This window comes from Peromyscus leucopus, chromosome 1 (assembly GCF_004664715.2).
Source record: "Peromyscus leucopus breed LL Stock chromosome 1, UCI_PerLeu_2.1, whole genome shotgun sequence".
In the NCBI taxonomy this organism is placed as follows: domain Eukaryota; kingdom Metazoa; phylum Chordata; class Mammalia; order Rodentia; family Cricetidae; genus Peromyscus; species Peromyscus leucopus.
The window spans coordinates 193267296-193285337 of record NC_051063.1 but is presented as its reverse complement, the minus strand read 5'-3'; the positions used below and the strand labels follow the sequence as shown (position 1 = coordinate 193285337).

Below are 18042 nucleotides of genomic sequence, written 5' to 3'. Positions count from 1 at the left end.
GCCCATGCTCTCTGCTCAGCTCCCTACACAGCACTCACAGAAAAGGACACAAAAGTACCGGCACCAGCTTCTCTTTAAAGCCAAGCCTGAAGCTGGTAACCAGAAGGACCCTCCACAACTTCTGACTGGCAGGTCGCCTGGAGGGTCTCATTTGCTAGAAGTCTGAGTGACAAGAGCACCTCCTTAGGGTTACACTGTGCTTAAAGACACAGCACAATGATTCCTGAGCCTGCCTTCCACCCCAGATCCAGACCTTCTCTGAACCAGCAGAGACACATTTCAATGGCACCTGCCCCTGGCTCTAATAGCAGACCCTGCTCTCTTCCTGCCCTCCATAGGCCCTTCCCCTTCATCCTCCTGGACACAATGTGGGTAGCTAGCTTTTACAGCACACTATACTATGTGGAGTGGAGTGATTCCCTGTCACACAGGTGGATGGATACCCAGAATATTAACAACTAAAGAGAGATTTAAGCACACAAAAGGAGATGTTTGTTAGGTGGCTTCACACTGAGTTCAGGTGAATTGAATGTACTTTTTACCTGCTTCTCATGGGAACTTCAGACAGCTAGGAAAGAAAGGCAGGAACTAGATCACAAACATGATAATAAGTCTTTCTCCATCAGAAAGGTAGATGACGGCTCCATTGCTTAAGGAGTTTTATACGTGAAGTTCAGAGGAAAGTGTTGGCAAATTGAATAATAAAGAGTAGTCTTCCTGGATGGTTGAATACTTAGAGAATAATGGAGCAAGGAAGAATGCATTTATAAGAACCATTGTTAGTCAGCACATCTTCCTCAGTGGGCAAGTGAAAAAATTGTATTATTCAAGCTTCTCTACATGAACAAAACTGGTAGAAAGAATCTCTCCATGTATGTACAAAGTTGATTTAATAGACTCTCTTATAAGCTGTAGTCCAGGTAGTCCAACAATGTATGCTTACCAATGGAAATTTGAAGAGTCCAGTAGTTGTTCAGTTCTTGAGGCTAGATATTTTAGTTCCTCTTCAGTATACACCAAAATACCAAGGAAGTAGGCTCTAATGCTGGTAAAGGAATGAACTTGGTCACCAGTGCTAGGGCAAGGATGGAGAGAGAGAGAGAGAGAGAGAGAGAGAGAGAGAGAGAGAGAGAGAGAGAGAACTTCCTCCTTTAACATGCTTTATATATGTAAGCTACAAAACGAGCTGCAATCCATATTGAAGGTGGATCTTAAACTTCCTTTGATTTTTTTCTAACGAGTTCTTTCCTCATGAACTGAACAACTACTGGACTCTTCAAATTTACATTGGTAGGCAGACATTGTTGGACTACCCAGACCATAGCTTGTAAGACATTCTGTTAAATCAACTTTGTACATACATGGAGAGATTCACTCTACCAGGCTTGTTCATGTAGAGAAGCTTGAATAATAAAGTTGTGTTTTGGGTTTTTTTGTTTGTTTGTTTGTTTGTTTTGTTTTCTACTTGCTCACTGAGGAAGATGTGCTGGCTAACAATGGTGCTCATAAATGGATTTTTCCTAGCTCCATTATTCTCTAAGTATTCAACCATCCAGGAAGACTACTCTTTATTATTATCCAATTTGCCAACACTTTGCTCTGAACTTCAGGAATAAAACTCCTTAAGTAATGGAGCCATCATCCAGCTTTCTAAGGGGAGAAAGACTTATTATCTTTTTTGTCGTCTAGTTCTTGCTTTTCTTTTCTGGTTGTCTGAAGTCCCTGTGACAAGCAGGTAAAAAGTACATTCAATTCACCTGAACTCAGTGTGAAGCCACCTAACAAACATCTCCTTTTGTGTGCTTAAATCTCTCTTTAGTTGTTAATATTCTGGGTATCCATCCTCCTGTGTGACAAGGATTCACTCCACTCCACATAGTATAGTGTGCTGTAAAAGCTAGCTACCCACACTGTGTCCAGGAGGATGAAGGGGAAGGGCCTATGGAGGGCAGGAAGAGAGCAGGGTCTGCTGTCAGAGCCAGGGGCAGGTGCTATTGAAATGCATCTCTCTGCTGGTTCAGAGAAAGTCTGGACCTGGGGTGGAAGGCAGGCTCAGGAATCATTGTGCTGTGTCTTTAAGCACAGTGTAACCCTATGGGAGGTGCTCTTGTCACTCAGGTCTCACTAGCCAATCAGGCCCTCCATGCGACCTGCCAGTCAGAATTTGTGCAGGGTCCTTCCGGTTACCAGCGCTGGCGCCAGTGGTTTTGTGTGCTGTGCTGTGAGTGCTGCTGCAGGGAGCTGAGCAGAGAGCATGGGACAGCTGGAAAACCACGACATGGTGAGCTAGGGGCCTATCCGCAGATTGGGAGGAGCGACCAGTTGAGTCATGGGAGCCAGTGTGGTGTGTTCTCTCCTGGCTGGGTTGAAGCCAGTCACCAGACGCAGAGTTTGGCATGTTTTTGACTGCTCCTGCTTGGTTCATTGTGGTCCTGCTGGTCCAGCATGATCCATTGTAGTTCTGTGTGGTCCTCTGTGGTCTTTTCCATTTCTGTGCTAGTTGTCAGCCTCTGTGTAACTTCACTTTGCAGGCTGCATCTGTGCAGAGCATTGGGAGTGGGACTGTGCTTTGAAATAACCTTGTTGTTGACATCACTGTGAGATGCCGCTGCCCTTAGTGCTTATGTTGCTGCTACGGAACAAAGATTTGCCAAATTCAGAGAGCCTTGGTCCCACAATTTCTATATCTTCCAGAAGTTCACTTTGAACTTTTCACATTAGTTTTAGGATCTGTCTGGAATTAATTTTGTGTAGCTTGTAGTCAGCATCTCCTGTGTGAAGTAGCACTCTACTGCTAAACTGTGATGTAGAAAAGTAGAATTGATGGTATAGAAATGATGGTACAAGGTCTTACCAGTTGTTAGGAGACGTTAATTCACAAAATACAATATAGATAAGGGAGGGCTGCATCACAAATAACCAAAAAATAAGCAATATACTAACCCTACCGGCCAGAAATTAGCATAAAGTGTAATTGTTCCCCAGGATTAACCAGTTACATTCCCATAACTAGGAGACAATCCTGATTTAAAACCAGCAGAAAGGCCCATCCACGATTAAAAATACAGCCTCTAAATGCTGCTCAAGGGACCATTATAGGGTCCCAACCAATGTTAAGTCCTCGTGTGCCATAAAGGTATATTAATTCTAGAACAGGGGCCTCTCCAGGCTTTTTGGAAAGCAGTTTTGAGTTGAGGTCTTCCCTGTTGATTGAGGTGGACTTGAACCCTGTCTGTAGCCCCACAGGACATTGCCGTTGTTGTCATCCTGACTAACCATCCTAAATCTTGTATTTTACATCTACAGCACCACAGAGTTCTAAAGTTGCCAGATTGAGTCACATAGTGGACTGTCCATTTCAGAACAGGGAAAGGATTTGTGTATGGGGCATGGCTTCTCCCTTCAGACCAGAAGAAGAGGAAGAGTGTGCTCTGTACACTGCAGGGGGGAACAGACTAGACAATAGCTTGATCACAGCCTGAAGTTGAAGGCAGTGAGCTAGCTGCAGGGCTCTCCATTACAAAGAAGGACTGATGGGGCAGGTGAGTGACTTTCTGTGTAATCTTCCTGCATGTATTAATTCTTCCATGTGGATGAAGACAGACTGAATTGGTGGGCATACAGTTTTGGGAAGATATCTTGAATTATTATGTATTCCATTTCCAATTAGGGAACTCTCCTATGTAGACATGTGCAATCCTGGCTGACACAGTTCACTCAGATGTTTGAGACTCAGGCCATTGGCTGTAATTCCATGTGTTAGCTTGCAACACTCAGTGGCTAACACTTTACATGGGACAAAGTCATACAGTCTCTTCTTAATAGTAGTCTCTCTACCAGGGTATTAACTACTTCCTTTCATCATCAGTATACATAAGTGTCCTTTCAATTATTTTTATCATTATAAAACATCAATTATTCGTATAATTTAAAAATATTTTTTCTTTAAATGCATTACTGTATTTTTTCTATTTATGAATGTTTCCCAGTTTATTCCATTGTTTGTATCATTTTAAAAATTCATTGTCTTTAAATGTATTATTGTAATTTTTTTCTATTTATCAATGTTTACCAGTTTCAGAATTTCATTTCATTTTTTTCCTTAATGCTCTTTATTTTTTAAATCTATTTGTTTATATCAGTTTAGAGCAGTGTTCCCCAACATTGGTGATCATGGTTCCCTTTGGAAGATCAAATGACTCTGTAACAAAACTGGCCAAAGACCTTCAGAAAGCACAGACAGATATCTATACTTTAATTCCTAGCAGTAGCAAAAATATAATTATGAACTAGGAGCAAAAATCATTTTATATTTGGGGGTTTATCACATCATGAGGAAGTGTATTAAAGGGTCACAGGATTAGGTAGGTTGAGACCCACAGGTTTAAATGAGTGTCTCTTGTAGTTCAGGCTTGCCTCACACTATATTAATGGGAATTGCTTTGAACACCTACTCTTGCCTCTGCTGCCCAGTGGTGGAAAGACAGTCCTGAAACTCCTTCTCAGCTGTGCCTTGACTGGTTGTGCGAAGTCAATAATAGAGCAGTGAATGAGCATCCTTCAACTTCCCTAGATTTTCTTGTGAATTTAAAAATGAAGTGGAGCCTGTGTAAGAATTGAGTTCACTGGCCAACTGTAAAGCAGGTGTAGTCACAACAGAGAAAGGGATGGGCGAGAAAGAGCATGAAACCTTTCCTGCTATGACTGTAGTTGATGTTAGCAATGAGTAGTTAGGTAATCCATTTTAGATGATCAAAAAATATTTTGACCAGCTATTTCTTGAGTTCATAGGCCAGTCTACCTAGACTTTGGATAAAAAACTAAATTTTCTTTCTTTCTTTTTAAGATTTATTTAGTTATTATGTATACAATGTTCTGTCTGCACACCAGAAGAGGGCACCAGATCTCATTATAGATAGTTGGGCCACCATGTAGTTGCTGGGAATTTAACTCAGACCAGGACCTCTGAAAGAACAGCCACTACTCATATCCTCTGAGCCATCTCTCCAGCCCCCAGAACTGAATTTTCATAAAACCAAATGACTATAGTTATACCAGTTCAACCTAAGTAGAAGAACCTGATAAAATGATGTGTTCCTGCCTAATATGACTGTGTTTTCCAGGTTTAAGATGTATACCCAGAGAGAAATGATGTGAGTAGTACTTGGTTTGCTCTAATACAAACCCTAGTCTCTGGAGCACATGGCCATAAAGCGTGTTGCAACTTTTTACCAGAATTATTTGGGATTATAATTATATTATTTCCACTGTATTATTTCCTGCCTCCAACCCCTCCCATAGAGCCTTGTGTCTTAATCCATGGCCTCTTTTTGTTTAACTTCAGATAGTTTTTGAATGTGACCTATGTTTGTTTGTTTGAAGCATCTCCCAGCTATGAAGTACAGGGCTGGCTACACTGGACATTGAGTGTGTAATGGAATGTGCACACATAGGACCCCGTGCCTTGGAAGAGGAACAGAAAGGGTTCTGGGAGATTTGAAGGTTTTCCTAAAGTACAAATTTTTCAGATTAGGGTCCTGTGCAGCCAGCCATAGTGTGTGGAAGGACCAACCTGGGAGAGTATTTGCTCTCTGAGTCATTAGATCTATGTTTACCCAGTAGGGGAACTGCTAGTGTCCTGAAGCCCCACTGGGTGGTCCTAGCTAATGAGGGACTCTGAGAAGGCTTAGCAATCAGGAGTCCCAATAGGAGGTAGTTTACAGGTTCTTTTCAGGATGCTTTTCTTGTTCTGTTGTAGGGAGCTGTAAGGAAGACCACTAGCCATACCATGGTGAGTGTGCCGGCCACTGTCCCCAGACCAGGAAGAGCAGGTTGGCTGAGCCGTCAAAGCTACTTGGTCTGGAATGGACCATGAGCCAGACTGAGGTTCTGTTTGTCCCTGTGGTGACCTGTGTAGTGTCCCTTGGCCTCTGAGCTTTGTTGAGTATGGAATCCCTGGGGAGGGGAAGGCTTTGCGATCTGGGCATGGGAAACCATGAGCTTGTAACATCATTGTCTCCTGCTAGGTAATTAAGTCTTGCCTCATTCTATGTAATTGAGAATTGCTTTGAACACCTAATCCTGCCTCTGCTGCCCAGTGCTGGGTAGACAGTCCCACAACCTCTTCCATCTTTGCCTTGACTGATCAGTGAAAAGGAAAACTAAACCAGTTAATGAGTGACCTCCAATCTCTGTGGCTTTTAGTGAGGACTTATAAATGAAGAAGGACCTGTGCAAGAATTGAGTGCATAGACCAACTTTGAAGCTGGTAGAGTCACAGTGCAGAAAGGGAGAGGCAAGATGGTGGTTGAGAGCTTTCCCACTTCAACAGTACTTGAGATGAGCAACGTGGAATTAGGAAATCAGTTTTAGATGCTCTGTAAATGTCCTGATTGGCCATTTCTTGGGCTCCACAGACAAGGGCAATCAAGAATCTGGATAAAAGACTGACATTATCATGAAACCAAATTGCTATAGTTATAGTTGTTCAGTCAAGATAAATCTGAGTCAAATGTGGCCCTGTCTAATAGGACTGTTATTTTTCTGGTTTTTGATGTAGTCCCTTAGATAAAAGGCTTGAGAAATCTTTGATGTGCTCTAATACAAATTGCTAGACTCTGGAGCACATGGCCATAAAGCCTGTTTCAAATTTTCAAAATATTTTTTGAGATTATAACTACATCATATCCACATTCTCTTTCCTGTCTCCAAGCCCCACCATGACCCCTCATCTTTTTTTTAATTCTTGGCCTGTTTTTCTGTAACAACAGCTACACAGTAACAGGACTGTGTGAATGTGACCTGTGTTTGTCTGCAGGACTCCCAGCTAGGAGGCAATGGGTAGGCTGCACTTCACATTGAGTGTGTATAGGAATGTGCACACAAAGAATACTTTGCTTTGGATGAGGAACAGATTGCACTCTAGCAGAGTTGAAGAGTATCTACTAAAATACATTCTTTCTAGACTAGGGTCCTATCTTTTGAGTTGAAGGGCAGAGCTGGAAGGATTGTATTGTCTGAGTCATTTGAACTCCGTTCAACCAGCAGGGTACCTGCTAATATTCTGAGGCCCAGATGGGTGGCCCTAGCCTTTGACGGACTCTGGGAAGGCTTAGCAATGAGGGGTACTAGTGGCAGGTAGCCTGTGGGTTCTTTCTAAGTTTCTCCTCTGTGTCTGTTGTAGTGAGTTGCAAAGAAGAAGACAAGCTATACCATGGTGAGTGTAGGGTGTTCAGAGAAGGTCTGCGAAGCTGACTTCTGCTGGGGTTTGGATGGACCATGAGCCAGACTGGTTCTATTCACCTATGTGGTGACCTGGGCAGTCATCCTTGTCCTCTGAGCCTACCTGTGTATGGATTTCCTGGATAGGGAAAGAAACTGCAGTCCTGGCTGTTTGCATATGATGCTTGTAATATCACTGTCCAGTGTGCACACACAGGCATGTTTTTGGTGTGCAGTGGGGAGACAGATTGGAAAACTGAAAATCTGGTTTCTAGAATTTCTGATTATTACATTGAACTTTCAGGATTGTCTTATAAATGTTTCAAATAGTTTAGAAACTGGTAGGAAGATGGTGATGTGGATTGTCATTCTGCAATACATGATTAGAATGCTTCTTTCTGCCACCATCAGCTGTAATGGTGTGTTTCAGTGTTGTTTACTTCCAAGAGACAAAAGGAGCTTCCCAGCTGCAGAGGTTTCTTAGGTGTGCATCTTGTTGAGCATGTAGATAGGGCAGAATCCACATCTTTTACCATAATCCACATGATAGGAAGCCGACTTTAAATTATTCTACTGTCATTTTGAGATTGGGCACCAGTGGGGCTTTGTTTACCTGAAACCAAAAGAAGGCATAAGGGCTACAGAGCCACAGCAGGTGATCACCTCCATTTGCAGAGAGAGCTCTAGAGCATGGGGACCCAGTATGTAGAAAAAATATCAGTAGCTGGAGGGTCAGAAACAACAGTTTAAGGGTCATTTTGTGTTAATTTCATGAAAGGTATGAACTCTGTGTTTGTATAACTTCTATACACATAGAATCATAGGTAGCGGGGTAACATTGGTCAAGATCACACTTTTCCTGACTAAGTTTCCTTTGGTCTTTAGATTAATAGTTGACTTTATTTTCCTTCCTTTGTTCTTGGCTTTTTCTCCTTATCTCCATGATTCTTTCACAAATATTGTTCACATTCTTGATTGTTGTAGCATTGTTTTAAGTGTAGAGTCATATTAAGTCAATCTGTGTACAATTTTTCATAATCCCATTGATCATTCTGAGTGTTTCCACTGTGAATGTAGCTTTGTAATCAGCATTCCTCTTATAAATTGTTGGGCGCTGTTGTTGGATTGTATTCACTACCTAGTGTGGTTGTGCAGAGAGAGAGAGGGAGAGAGAGAGAGAGAGAGAGAGAGAGAGAGAGAGAGAGAGAGAGAGATGCTGCAGGCCACAGGAATATATCATAAGAACGCAGCTCGTTATGGCAAAGTCACTACCTGGAGGGATCGGGGAATTCCTCCAGAGGAAGCCAAATCCCAAGGGGTTTTTGGTGTTACTTGTCTTGTTATATATCAGCTGTATTCTGTTATGAAAATCATGTGTGCCTTCATAGTTTTCCCAATTGACTTTTCCCTAAGAAGGGCTAACTGTGGACTGATCACTCTCTGGACGTACACATTCCAGGTATTTGGAGAACAGTCTCAGGAAAGGCTTTCTCTGGAATCAGATATCTCCCTTGGCCACTTTCAAGGACTAGTGTAGCTAGAGTTTTCCTGCCTGGCCCACAGTCAGGACAAACCTCTCTCACCCGCCAGTCCCACAGCCGCTCAGACCCAACCAAGTAAACACAGAGACTTCTATTGGTTACAAACTGTATGGCCGTGGCAGGCTTCTTGCTAACTGTTCCAATATCTTAAATTAATCCATTTTCATAAATCCATACCTTGCCATGTGGCTCGTGACTTAGTGGTACTTTACATGTTCCTTGTCATGGCAGGTGCTGCAGGCAGTCACTCCTTCTGCCTTCCTATTCTTTTATTTCTCCTCTCTGTTAGTCCCGCCTACACTTCGTGCCTAGCCACGGCCAATCAGGTTTTCTTTATTGACCAATCAGAGCAATTTGAAATACAGACCATCCCCCAGCCCAGCCAAGTGCAGACCATCTCAGACACCTGCACTCAGGCTTGTGGTCCTAATCATCCTCTATGCGGACCTGCTGGGTAAAGCCATGAGGAACCCAAGAACGAGCTCCCACAGAACATACAGAACATCCCACAGCAGACTAGTAGTAATAACAGTCCACATGCAAGTCTCCTGATTTAAGGTAGATTCCACAAAGAGACACCACCTTGGCAGGTGGACGTTAAGTAATAGCTTTACACAATTTATTCGAACCCTCCTTTCTTACAGCCTTACTAACTTTATAGACCTCTAACTCCTTACCTAATCACTTGTAGGAATAGTTCGATAACCTTCTACACTGACAGCTATGCTCAGCCAGAACCCCAGTTGAAGCCTCCCTGTAATTATCATTGGTAGCATCCGGCCAGGTCCATCCCCAGATGGAGGAAAGTACCATATCAGAGATACCTCCATACTTTCTAAGAACAGACTTAAGCATCCAGACTACCCATTTGAGAAGGCCTGGCGGATGTGCCAATTAAGCTCTACTTCCTCTTTTCCCAAATCTTATCTCTGGTTCCAGATCTCCCCTTAACTATCACCAGAGGCATCTAGCTGTACACAGGTTGCCTAGCGATTGAGCACACTTTCCCCCACTCTGCAGAAAAACAGCAGATAGTTTGGACAGATAGGAACCACAGGAAAAAAGAAGACAGTTTTATTTTCTCCCATTGACCTAGCAACTTATAGATTGAAAATGCATTAACATTTTCTACTAATCACGTTTAAGAGTTTTATAGTTGAGCACATAAGATCCCTCTTCTTAGATACTACCTGAATTTAGCCTTTAGTTAATTCATTTCCCCATTGGTCTCTTCCCTTTGGGGTTGCAAATGATAATTAACGGTTATTGCCTCTCAATGTGATTCATATCACCCCTCCATTTGACCCTGTAAGCCTGGCTTTATATACCAGGACTTCCAGGGCATGGGGAGACAGAGAAGAGAAAAAAGAATGAAAGAACTCGACGGTTAAGAACTTGAGAGGAACGAACTGAGATGGGGAAGAAATAGGTTGTAGGGCTTGAAGAGAGTACCAGAGGAATGAGATGGAAGATGAGGAAGAGCCAGATGGGGAAGCACTGGCTGGGTAAGAACAAGCTGAAAAGGACCTAGATGAGGCAGAATTAAGACGAGAGAGAATTAAGATAGAACTTAAGAGGGAACAGTAGACAAACAGAGAAATCAGGCAAGAAAGGAGCTAGACATGTGAACAGAACTGAAGCTGTGTATAAAGGATGTTATGCCAGAGGAATTAAAGCAAGTGGATGACAGAGCTCAGTGTACTGAGATCCTATTTTCTGAAAATAGTCCTCGCCATTAGTAGTTCTCTCTCCTGAGCCCCTGAGATGTATAATATTAAGGCTGGTCCCTCTATTATGAGAGAGAGAGAGAGAGAGAGAGAGAGGGGGGGGAGGGAGAGAGAGAGAGAACCTACCAGGAGAAGAGAAAATAACTAAAAGCTAAAATCCAGCTGCATGTTCCAGCTTGTGATGATTTAGGCCTGAACTCTGGCTTCCTTAAGCTCTGACCATGTGAGTTGGCAATCTGGGCGCAAGCAGATCCAGCTGCATATGACCCCTTGTAGCTACTACCATTGAGTGTAGCTCTGACTGTGTCAGCTAGACCCATAGCTCCGACCAGGCCTGGGGCCTGTAACCCCTCACCTGTGAGGCCACCAATGGTTTTTTAATAAATTCTTGCCACGTGAGCACCAAATGTAGACAAAATTCTAAAGTGTTATTAAATAAGAAACACAGAGCCAAATACAGAGTTAATAGCCAAACAGATCAGAGCAAGAGCCATGACAAGCTTTAGCTTACCACCAGCAGTAGCTTTCCCCAAGAGAGAGCTTCTGATGTCTGACTTGTCTTTTTATTTCCTTTCTGCTTTGCCTTCTCATTGGCTCTGAACCCAACCACATGACTTCCTCATCACTGCCTGTCTATACAGACCTCCAGGTCTCTATGTTTGGTACTGGGATTAAAGGTTCATGTCACCATGCTTGGCTGTGTCCTTGACCACAGAGAGACTCGGCCTTCCATGTGATCAGATTAAGGATGTGTGCTACGACCGCCTGACTCTCCTTATGCCTCGCTTTGACCTCTGATCTCCAGGCAGCTTTATTTATTAACATACAAATAAAATCACATTTCACCACAAATAAAATATCACCATAGGCTGGCCTCAAATTCAGAAATCGCTTTGACTCTGACTCCAAAGATCTGGGATTAAGAAGTGGGCCCAAATTCCTAGTTGTTTTTGTATTTTTGTTATTGGACGATGGACCTAGAATGTAGGTTTGAGTAGCTTTCAGGCAAATGATTTTGTAGTGAGGTTCACTCATAGTTTGAATTTTAAAATTTGGCATAGGGTTCAGTCTGTTTCTCAGGATGGGATGTATTCATACCTTAATACTGCCTGAGCCTTCTGGGTCATTGGATTGCAAGTGCATGACCTTATTCCTGCCTGTTGTTTGTTTTAAAATTTTAAATGAATATGAATATTTTATCTGTATGCATCGATATGCACCATGTAAGTAGTAGTTGTGATGTGCTACACATGGGTGCTTGGTCCTCACGGTGATCCAAAGGTGGTTTCAGGAACCCTGAAACTGGAATAGTGGATAGTTTTGATCCCCCATGTAAGTACTGGCAATTGAGCCCATCTTTATGCAAGGACATCAGAAGCTCTTTACTACTGAGCTATCTCCTGCTCTGTGCTGATTATTTATAATCAACATTTATATTGCTGTTTTCATTTGTCCCTTTGTAACTGTGTAAATATACCATACTTTTTTAGTAAAATATGATTGATGTTACAGTTTTATTTGAGACACTTCAGGTTTCTGAAGATGAAAATTGAACTTGAACGAATACAAACTCTTTGTAAGAACTTCAGTGAAAACCTCTGAGTTATTTCATTTTTGTTTGACTGATTTTTGCATGAAAGACAGGGTCTTAATATGTACATCTGGCTGTCCTGGGCCTGACTGCATAGACTAGGCTGGCATTCAACCCAGAGGCAGATATACCTGTCTCTGCCTTCTGAGTTCTGAGGTTAAAGTCATGAGCCAATACACCCAGTTTGTCCATCTTATTTTCCTTTTTTATAGTTAGTAATTGCTCATACAATTTCTCTCATGTGTACTCTGTACTGTTTATCTGTTTACTTGTCTTTCTATGTTTGTTAGTAGTCCTTTCTCTTACAAAAATGACAGAGGTGAGCCTTCTATCCAGTTTCCTTCTAAAGGACTTGGTGATTACATTATAATGGCTATGCCATGAAATAAGTGTGGGGAGGACCAGAATTATATGACTATACTGTCAAAGAAGTATATATTTACAATGCTATCAGTATCATGTTTTCTGTTGTACACCTGTATGGGATATTTTAGAATGCAGTGACCTATGATGATGTGCATATTGACTTCACTTGGGAAGAGTGGACTTTGCTGGATCCTTCCCAGAAGAATCTCTATAAAGATGTGATGCTGGAGACTTACAGGAACCTCACTACTATAGGTAAGACTAAATTTTTCTTCATATTTTAAAATAAGAGGACAGCAAGTCCTTGATTATTGATGCCCCTCTATAATTTGATTGAGAAAGGAGAAAAAGAGCTGAATAAATCTGGCATGGTTCTAAGGTTCAGTGAGGATAGTAACTAAAATTTTGTACAATTTTCAATTATATAACATACATTTTCTGGTATTATATTTTAGGATATACTTGGGAAGACCATAATATTAAAGAAAATTGTCAAAGTTCTAGAAGACATGAAAGGTAATTTTCATGTGCAACCTGATGCAAATGTTCCCATAAGGAAGTTGTAATATGTCCTGGAGGTTTTAAATAAAAGCAACAGTGTAAATAAGCACCATTAAAAGTGCATCAATAATTGTTACATTCTTACAAAACTGCAAACCTCAATTTTAGGTAGGTGAATTGCATTTACAAGGCATTCTTTTAAGAAAGGAGTCAAGGAAACAATGTCTTAACTGATATCACAATTTGAATCATAGCAACATTAGAGCTATGCTGTAGAACTGTCAGTTCATTTATTTCATAACACTCATATTACAAGTGTGTACACATTGAAGAGTGATAAGTATATCTTCCAAACCTTCTATAAGCAAACAACCCATAGTAAAGTGGCATTACTCACATACTTGTTGTGACTGTGCTGTTTAGTGAGAGTGGCAGTAAGAGTCAAGAGTCAAAAGGCAGTTGTTGTGGAGAAAACTTGCTCCCTGTTCCACAAGTTTATGGGGAGAGAATGTCAAGCTGATTTCAATGTGAAAATCTTTTATTTGTTTCTTCCTTTGATAGGTATATCATATGTCACTCTGGATACCAGTCATATGAACATAGGAATATGGAAAGACATAACATACATCTCTCTCAGAACAATTAGAAGATATGTAGCAGTTGCCAGTTTGAGTACACTTGTTTTACTTGATTCAAGTATACAAGTAATTGGTTTTTCAGTTTTTTTGTTAATACATCATCAAACACCACACAAAATTCCTGTGAATACTTGGACTATGTAAATACTTTTGTTTCTCCTAGTTCACCTGGCAAATGTAGTATGACTCACAGTACAGGAAAATTGATAAATGCAATAAGGATGGTAAAGCTCTGAGTTTTCCCAGTTTTCTTCACACATGTGAAAATTCTCATATAGAAAAAAGATTCTGTAAATATGGATCTTGTAATAAAGGATCTTACCATTAAAGATGCAAAACAACTCTTAATGGAGGGGCACAACATGAGTGTAAGCACAGTGATAAAACCTTATAATCTAATTCTGTTCACAATTAGATCAAATTGTAAAATTAATTCATACAGATATAAAGATTCAACAATGTATTGTTTGTTGTAAATATTTCACATGTTTCTTTATCCTTGTAGGCAAGAAAGAAGTCAAACTGTAGAGAGACCTTCTGTACATGCTCATGGTGTAAATGCCTTTGTATATCCCAGTACTATTCAACTGCATGAAAGACCAAATACTAGAGAGAAGCCTCATAAATGCAATCAATGTGTTAAAGCCTTTGCATATTATGGTCATCTTCAAATTCATAAAAGAACACACACTGGAGAGAAACCCTATGAATGCAGTCAATGTGGCAAAGCCTTTGCATGGCACAGAAGTCTTCAACTGCATGAAAGAACACACACTGGAGAGAAACCCTATGGATGTAATCAATGTGGTAAAGCCTTTGCACAATACAGTCATCTTCAAAGACATAAAAGAACACACACTGGAGAGAAACCTTATGAATGTAATCAGTGTGGTAAAACCTTTGCTGATCACAGTTGTCTTGGAATACATAAAATGACCCACACTGGAGAGAAATCATATGAATGTAATCAGTGTGGTAAAGCCTTTGCATATTACAGTCGTCTTCAAAGCCATAAAGGAACACATACTGGAGAGAAACCCTATGGATGTAATCAATGTGGTAAAGCCTTTGCACAATACTGTCATCTTCAAAGACATAAAAAAGCCCATACTGGAGAAAAACCCTATGAATGTGCTCAATGTGGTAAAGCTTTTGCATGGCACAAAAGTCTTCAAATGCATAAAAGAACGCACACTGGGGAGAAACCCTATGAATGCACTCAATGTGGTAAAACCTTTGTATGGCCCAAAAGTCTTGAAATGCATAAAAGAACACATACTGGAGAGAAACCCTATGAATGCACTCAATGTAGTAAAGTCTTTGCACAACATAGTATTCTTCAAGTGCATAAAAGAACACATACTGGAGAGAAACCTTATGAATGTAAGCAATGTGGTAAAGCCTTTGCAGATTACAGTCGTCTTAAAAGGCATAGAAGAACACACTATAGAGAAATTCTGTGAATGTTTTCAGTGTTGCAAAGCCTTTACAGATCACTATAGTCTCCAAATACATGAAAGAGCCCATACTGGAGAGAAACCATATGAATATAAACAGTGTGGTAAAGGCTTTGCAGATGACAATAGTCTTCAAATACATGAAAGAACCCACATTGAAGAGAAATCCTATGTATGTAATCCATTTGGTAAAGCCTTTGTATGTCACAATGCTTTTCAATGTCGTAAAAGAACACATACTGGCCAGAAACCCTATGAATGTAATCAGTGTTGTTAATCCTTTACATACCACAGTATTCTTCAATGCCATAAAAGAACACATACTGGGAAGAAACCCTATGTATGTAATCAGTGTGGTAAAGCCTTTGAATGCCCCAGTACTCTTCATATGCATAAAATAATTCATACTGGAGAGAAACCCTATGAATATAATGATTGTGATAAAAGCCTTTGCACAACACAGTAATCTTCAAAGTCATAAAAGAACACATACTGGGGAGAAAGCCTATGAATGTAAGCAATGTGGTAGAGCCTTTGTATATTACAGTCTTCTTCAGTGCCATAAAGAGGCACATACTGGGGAGAAACCCTATTAATGCAATCAGTGGGGCAAAGCCTTTGCACACCACAGTACTCTTCAAAGGCATAAAAGAACCCTTCGTGTAGAGAAACCCTATGAATGTATTGATTTTGGAAAAGCCTTTGCATGTCTCCTTACTCTTCAAATGCATAAAAGAACACATACTGGAGAGAAACCCTATAAATGCCATCAATGTGGCAGATCAAAGTACTCTTCAAAGGCATAAAAGAACCCATACTGGAGAGATACCCAATGAATGTAATGGTTGTTGGTAAGCCTTTGCATGTCTCAGTACTCTTCAAATGCATAAAAGAACATACTGGAAAGAAGCCCTGTTTGTAATCAATGTAATAAAGCCTTTCAATGTTACAGTAGTCTTCAGAGGCATAAAAGAACACTTAGTGGAGAGGAAATCTATGAATGAAATCAGTGCAGTCAAGCTTTTTTTTTATGTGACAGTAGTCACTGAAAACATGAAAGATCCTTTACTGCAGAGAAACCCTTTGTATGTAGTCAGTGTGGTAAATCCTTTCTATGTCATAGTACTCTTCAAATGCTTAAAATAGCACATATTGGAGAGAAAGCCTTTGAATGTAATCTGGTAAAGCCTTTGCATGTATCAGGAATCTTCAAAACCATGAGAAAAAATCAAATTGCAGAGAAACCCTGTAAATGCAGTCAGTGTGGTAAAGTTTAGCACTTTATACATTAGTAAAACTCTTTGTGTGCAATCTATCTGTTTAAGCCTTTATATATTGTAATAGTCTTTGACCATGTGAAAGCCATGAAAAAGAGGGTTTCTCTTTTTATAATATTTTTAATTAAAATATTTTTCTTTCTTTTTATATACCAAGCCCTGTTCCCCCTCTCTCCCCTCTTCCCCCTGCCCCACCTCCCCTTATCCCACACCCATCCCTTTCTTATAGGGGGTAAGGCCTCCCTTAGGTAGTCAACACAGGATGGCTTACCAAGTTGGTGATGGACCTAGCCTTCCCATCCTGCATCAAAGTTGAATAAGGTATCCCACCATAGAGAATGGGCTCTAAAAAGCCAGTTCATGTACCCAGGATAAATTCTGGTCACGTTGACAGTGGACCAGAAACATACCAAGTCACATAGCTGGCACCCATATTTAGATGGTATAGGGCAGTCTCATGCAGGCTCCCCAGCTGCCAGTCCAGAGTCCATGAGCTCCCACTAGTTGGGTTCAACTACCTCTGTGGTTTTTCCCATCATGATGCTGAACCCCCTTTGCTCCTATAATCCTTCCTTCCTCTCTTCAACTGAACTGTGCCTTTATGTCACTTGTGTGAGGTTTCTCCAACTTCTTTATGTAGGCACTTAGTGCTATATACTTTCCTCTTAACACTGGTTTCATAGTGTCCCATAAGTGTGGGTATGTTGTGAATTTACGTCTGATGAATTCTGGGAAATACTTAATTTCTTTATTTATTTCTTCCTTGACCTAGTGATAATTCATTTGAGGATTTTTCAGCTTCCATGAGTTTGTAGGTTTTCTGCATTTCGTGTTGTTGAATTCTGACTTTAAGCCATCATGGTCCGATAAGATACAGGGTTTATTCCAATTTTTTTTTGTTTATGTTGAGATTTGTTTGGCTATTGACTGTGTGGTCAGTTTTGGAGAAAGTTCCATGAGACGCTGAGAAGAATGTATATTTTTTTGTGTTTCAATGAAAGGTTCTACAGATGTCTGATCAATCTGTTTGAGCCAACATCTGTTAGTTCCCTTATGTCTCTGTTATATTTCTGTCTGGCAGACCTGTCCAGTGGTGAGAGTTGTTGAAGTATCCCAGTATTAACATGTATGGTTTTTAACATGTGATTTAAGCTTTAGTAATATTTCTTTTACAAATGTAGGTGCCTTTGTATTTGGGGCATAAATGTTCAGAATTGAGACTTCACCTTGATGGATTTTTCCTGTGATGAATATGAAATGCCCTTCTCCATCTTTTGATTGACTTTAGTTTGAAGTCTATTTTATTAGATATTAGAATAGCTACACCAGCTTCTTTCTTAGGACTATTTGATTGGAAAATCTTCACTCTGAGGTAATATCTGTTTTGAAGTTGAGGTATTTTTCTTGTTTGCAGCAGAAGGATGGATCCTGTTTTTGTAACTATTCTGTTAGCCTGTGTCTTTTTTCGGCAAAATGAATTCATTGCTACAAAGGGATATTAGTGATCAGTGATTGTTAATTCATGTTATTTTTTTTTTTTTTGGTTGTAGTGTATGTGTGCGGAATTTGCTAGCATGAGTTTATGTATTGCCTGTGTTTTGGGGGTTGCTGCTAACTTCCTTGGGTTGGAGTTTTCCTTCTAGTACTTTCGGTTGGGCTGGATTTGTGGATATGTAATTTTTAAATCTGGCTTTGTTATGGAATGTCTTATGTTCTCCATCTA

General features: G+C 40.5%; 1 protein-coding gene across 1 annotated transcript; it reads left to right on the top strand.

Moving 5' to 3' along the window:
* The first annotated feature begins 2188 nt into the window (after positions 1 to 2188).
* LOC119087317 (zinc finger protein 120-like) lies at positions 2189 to 16467 on the top strand. Its single transcript, XM_037202260.1, has 5 exons — positions 2189 to 2281; positions 5759 to 5791; positions 12575 to 12701; positions 12902 to 12962; positions 14091 to 16467. The coding sequence occupies exons 1-5, from the start codon at positions 2255 to 2257 to the stop codon at positions 15046 to 15048; spliced, it is 1206 nt and encodes a 401-aa protein (XP_037058155.1). The 5' UTR covers positions 2189 to 2254; the 3' UTR covers positions 15049 to 16467.
* The last annotated feature ends 1575 nt before the right edge of the window (positions 16468 to 18042 follow it).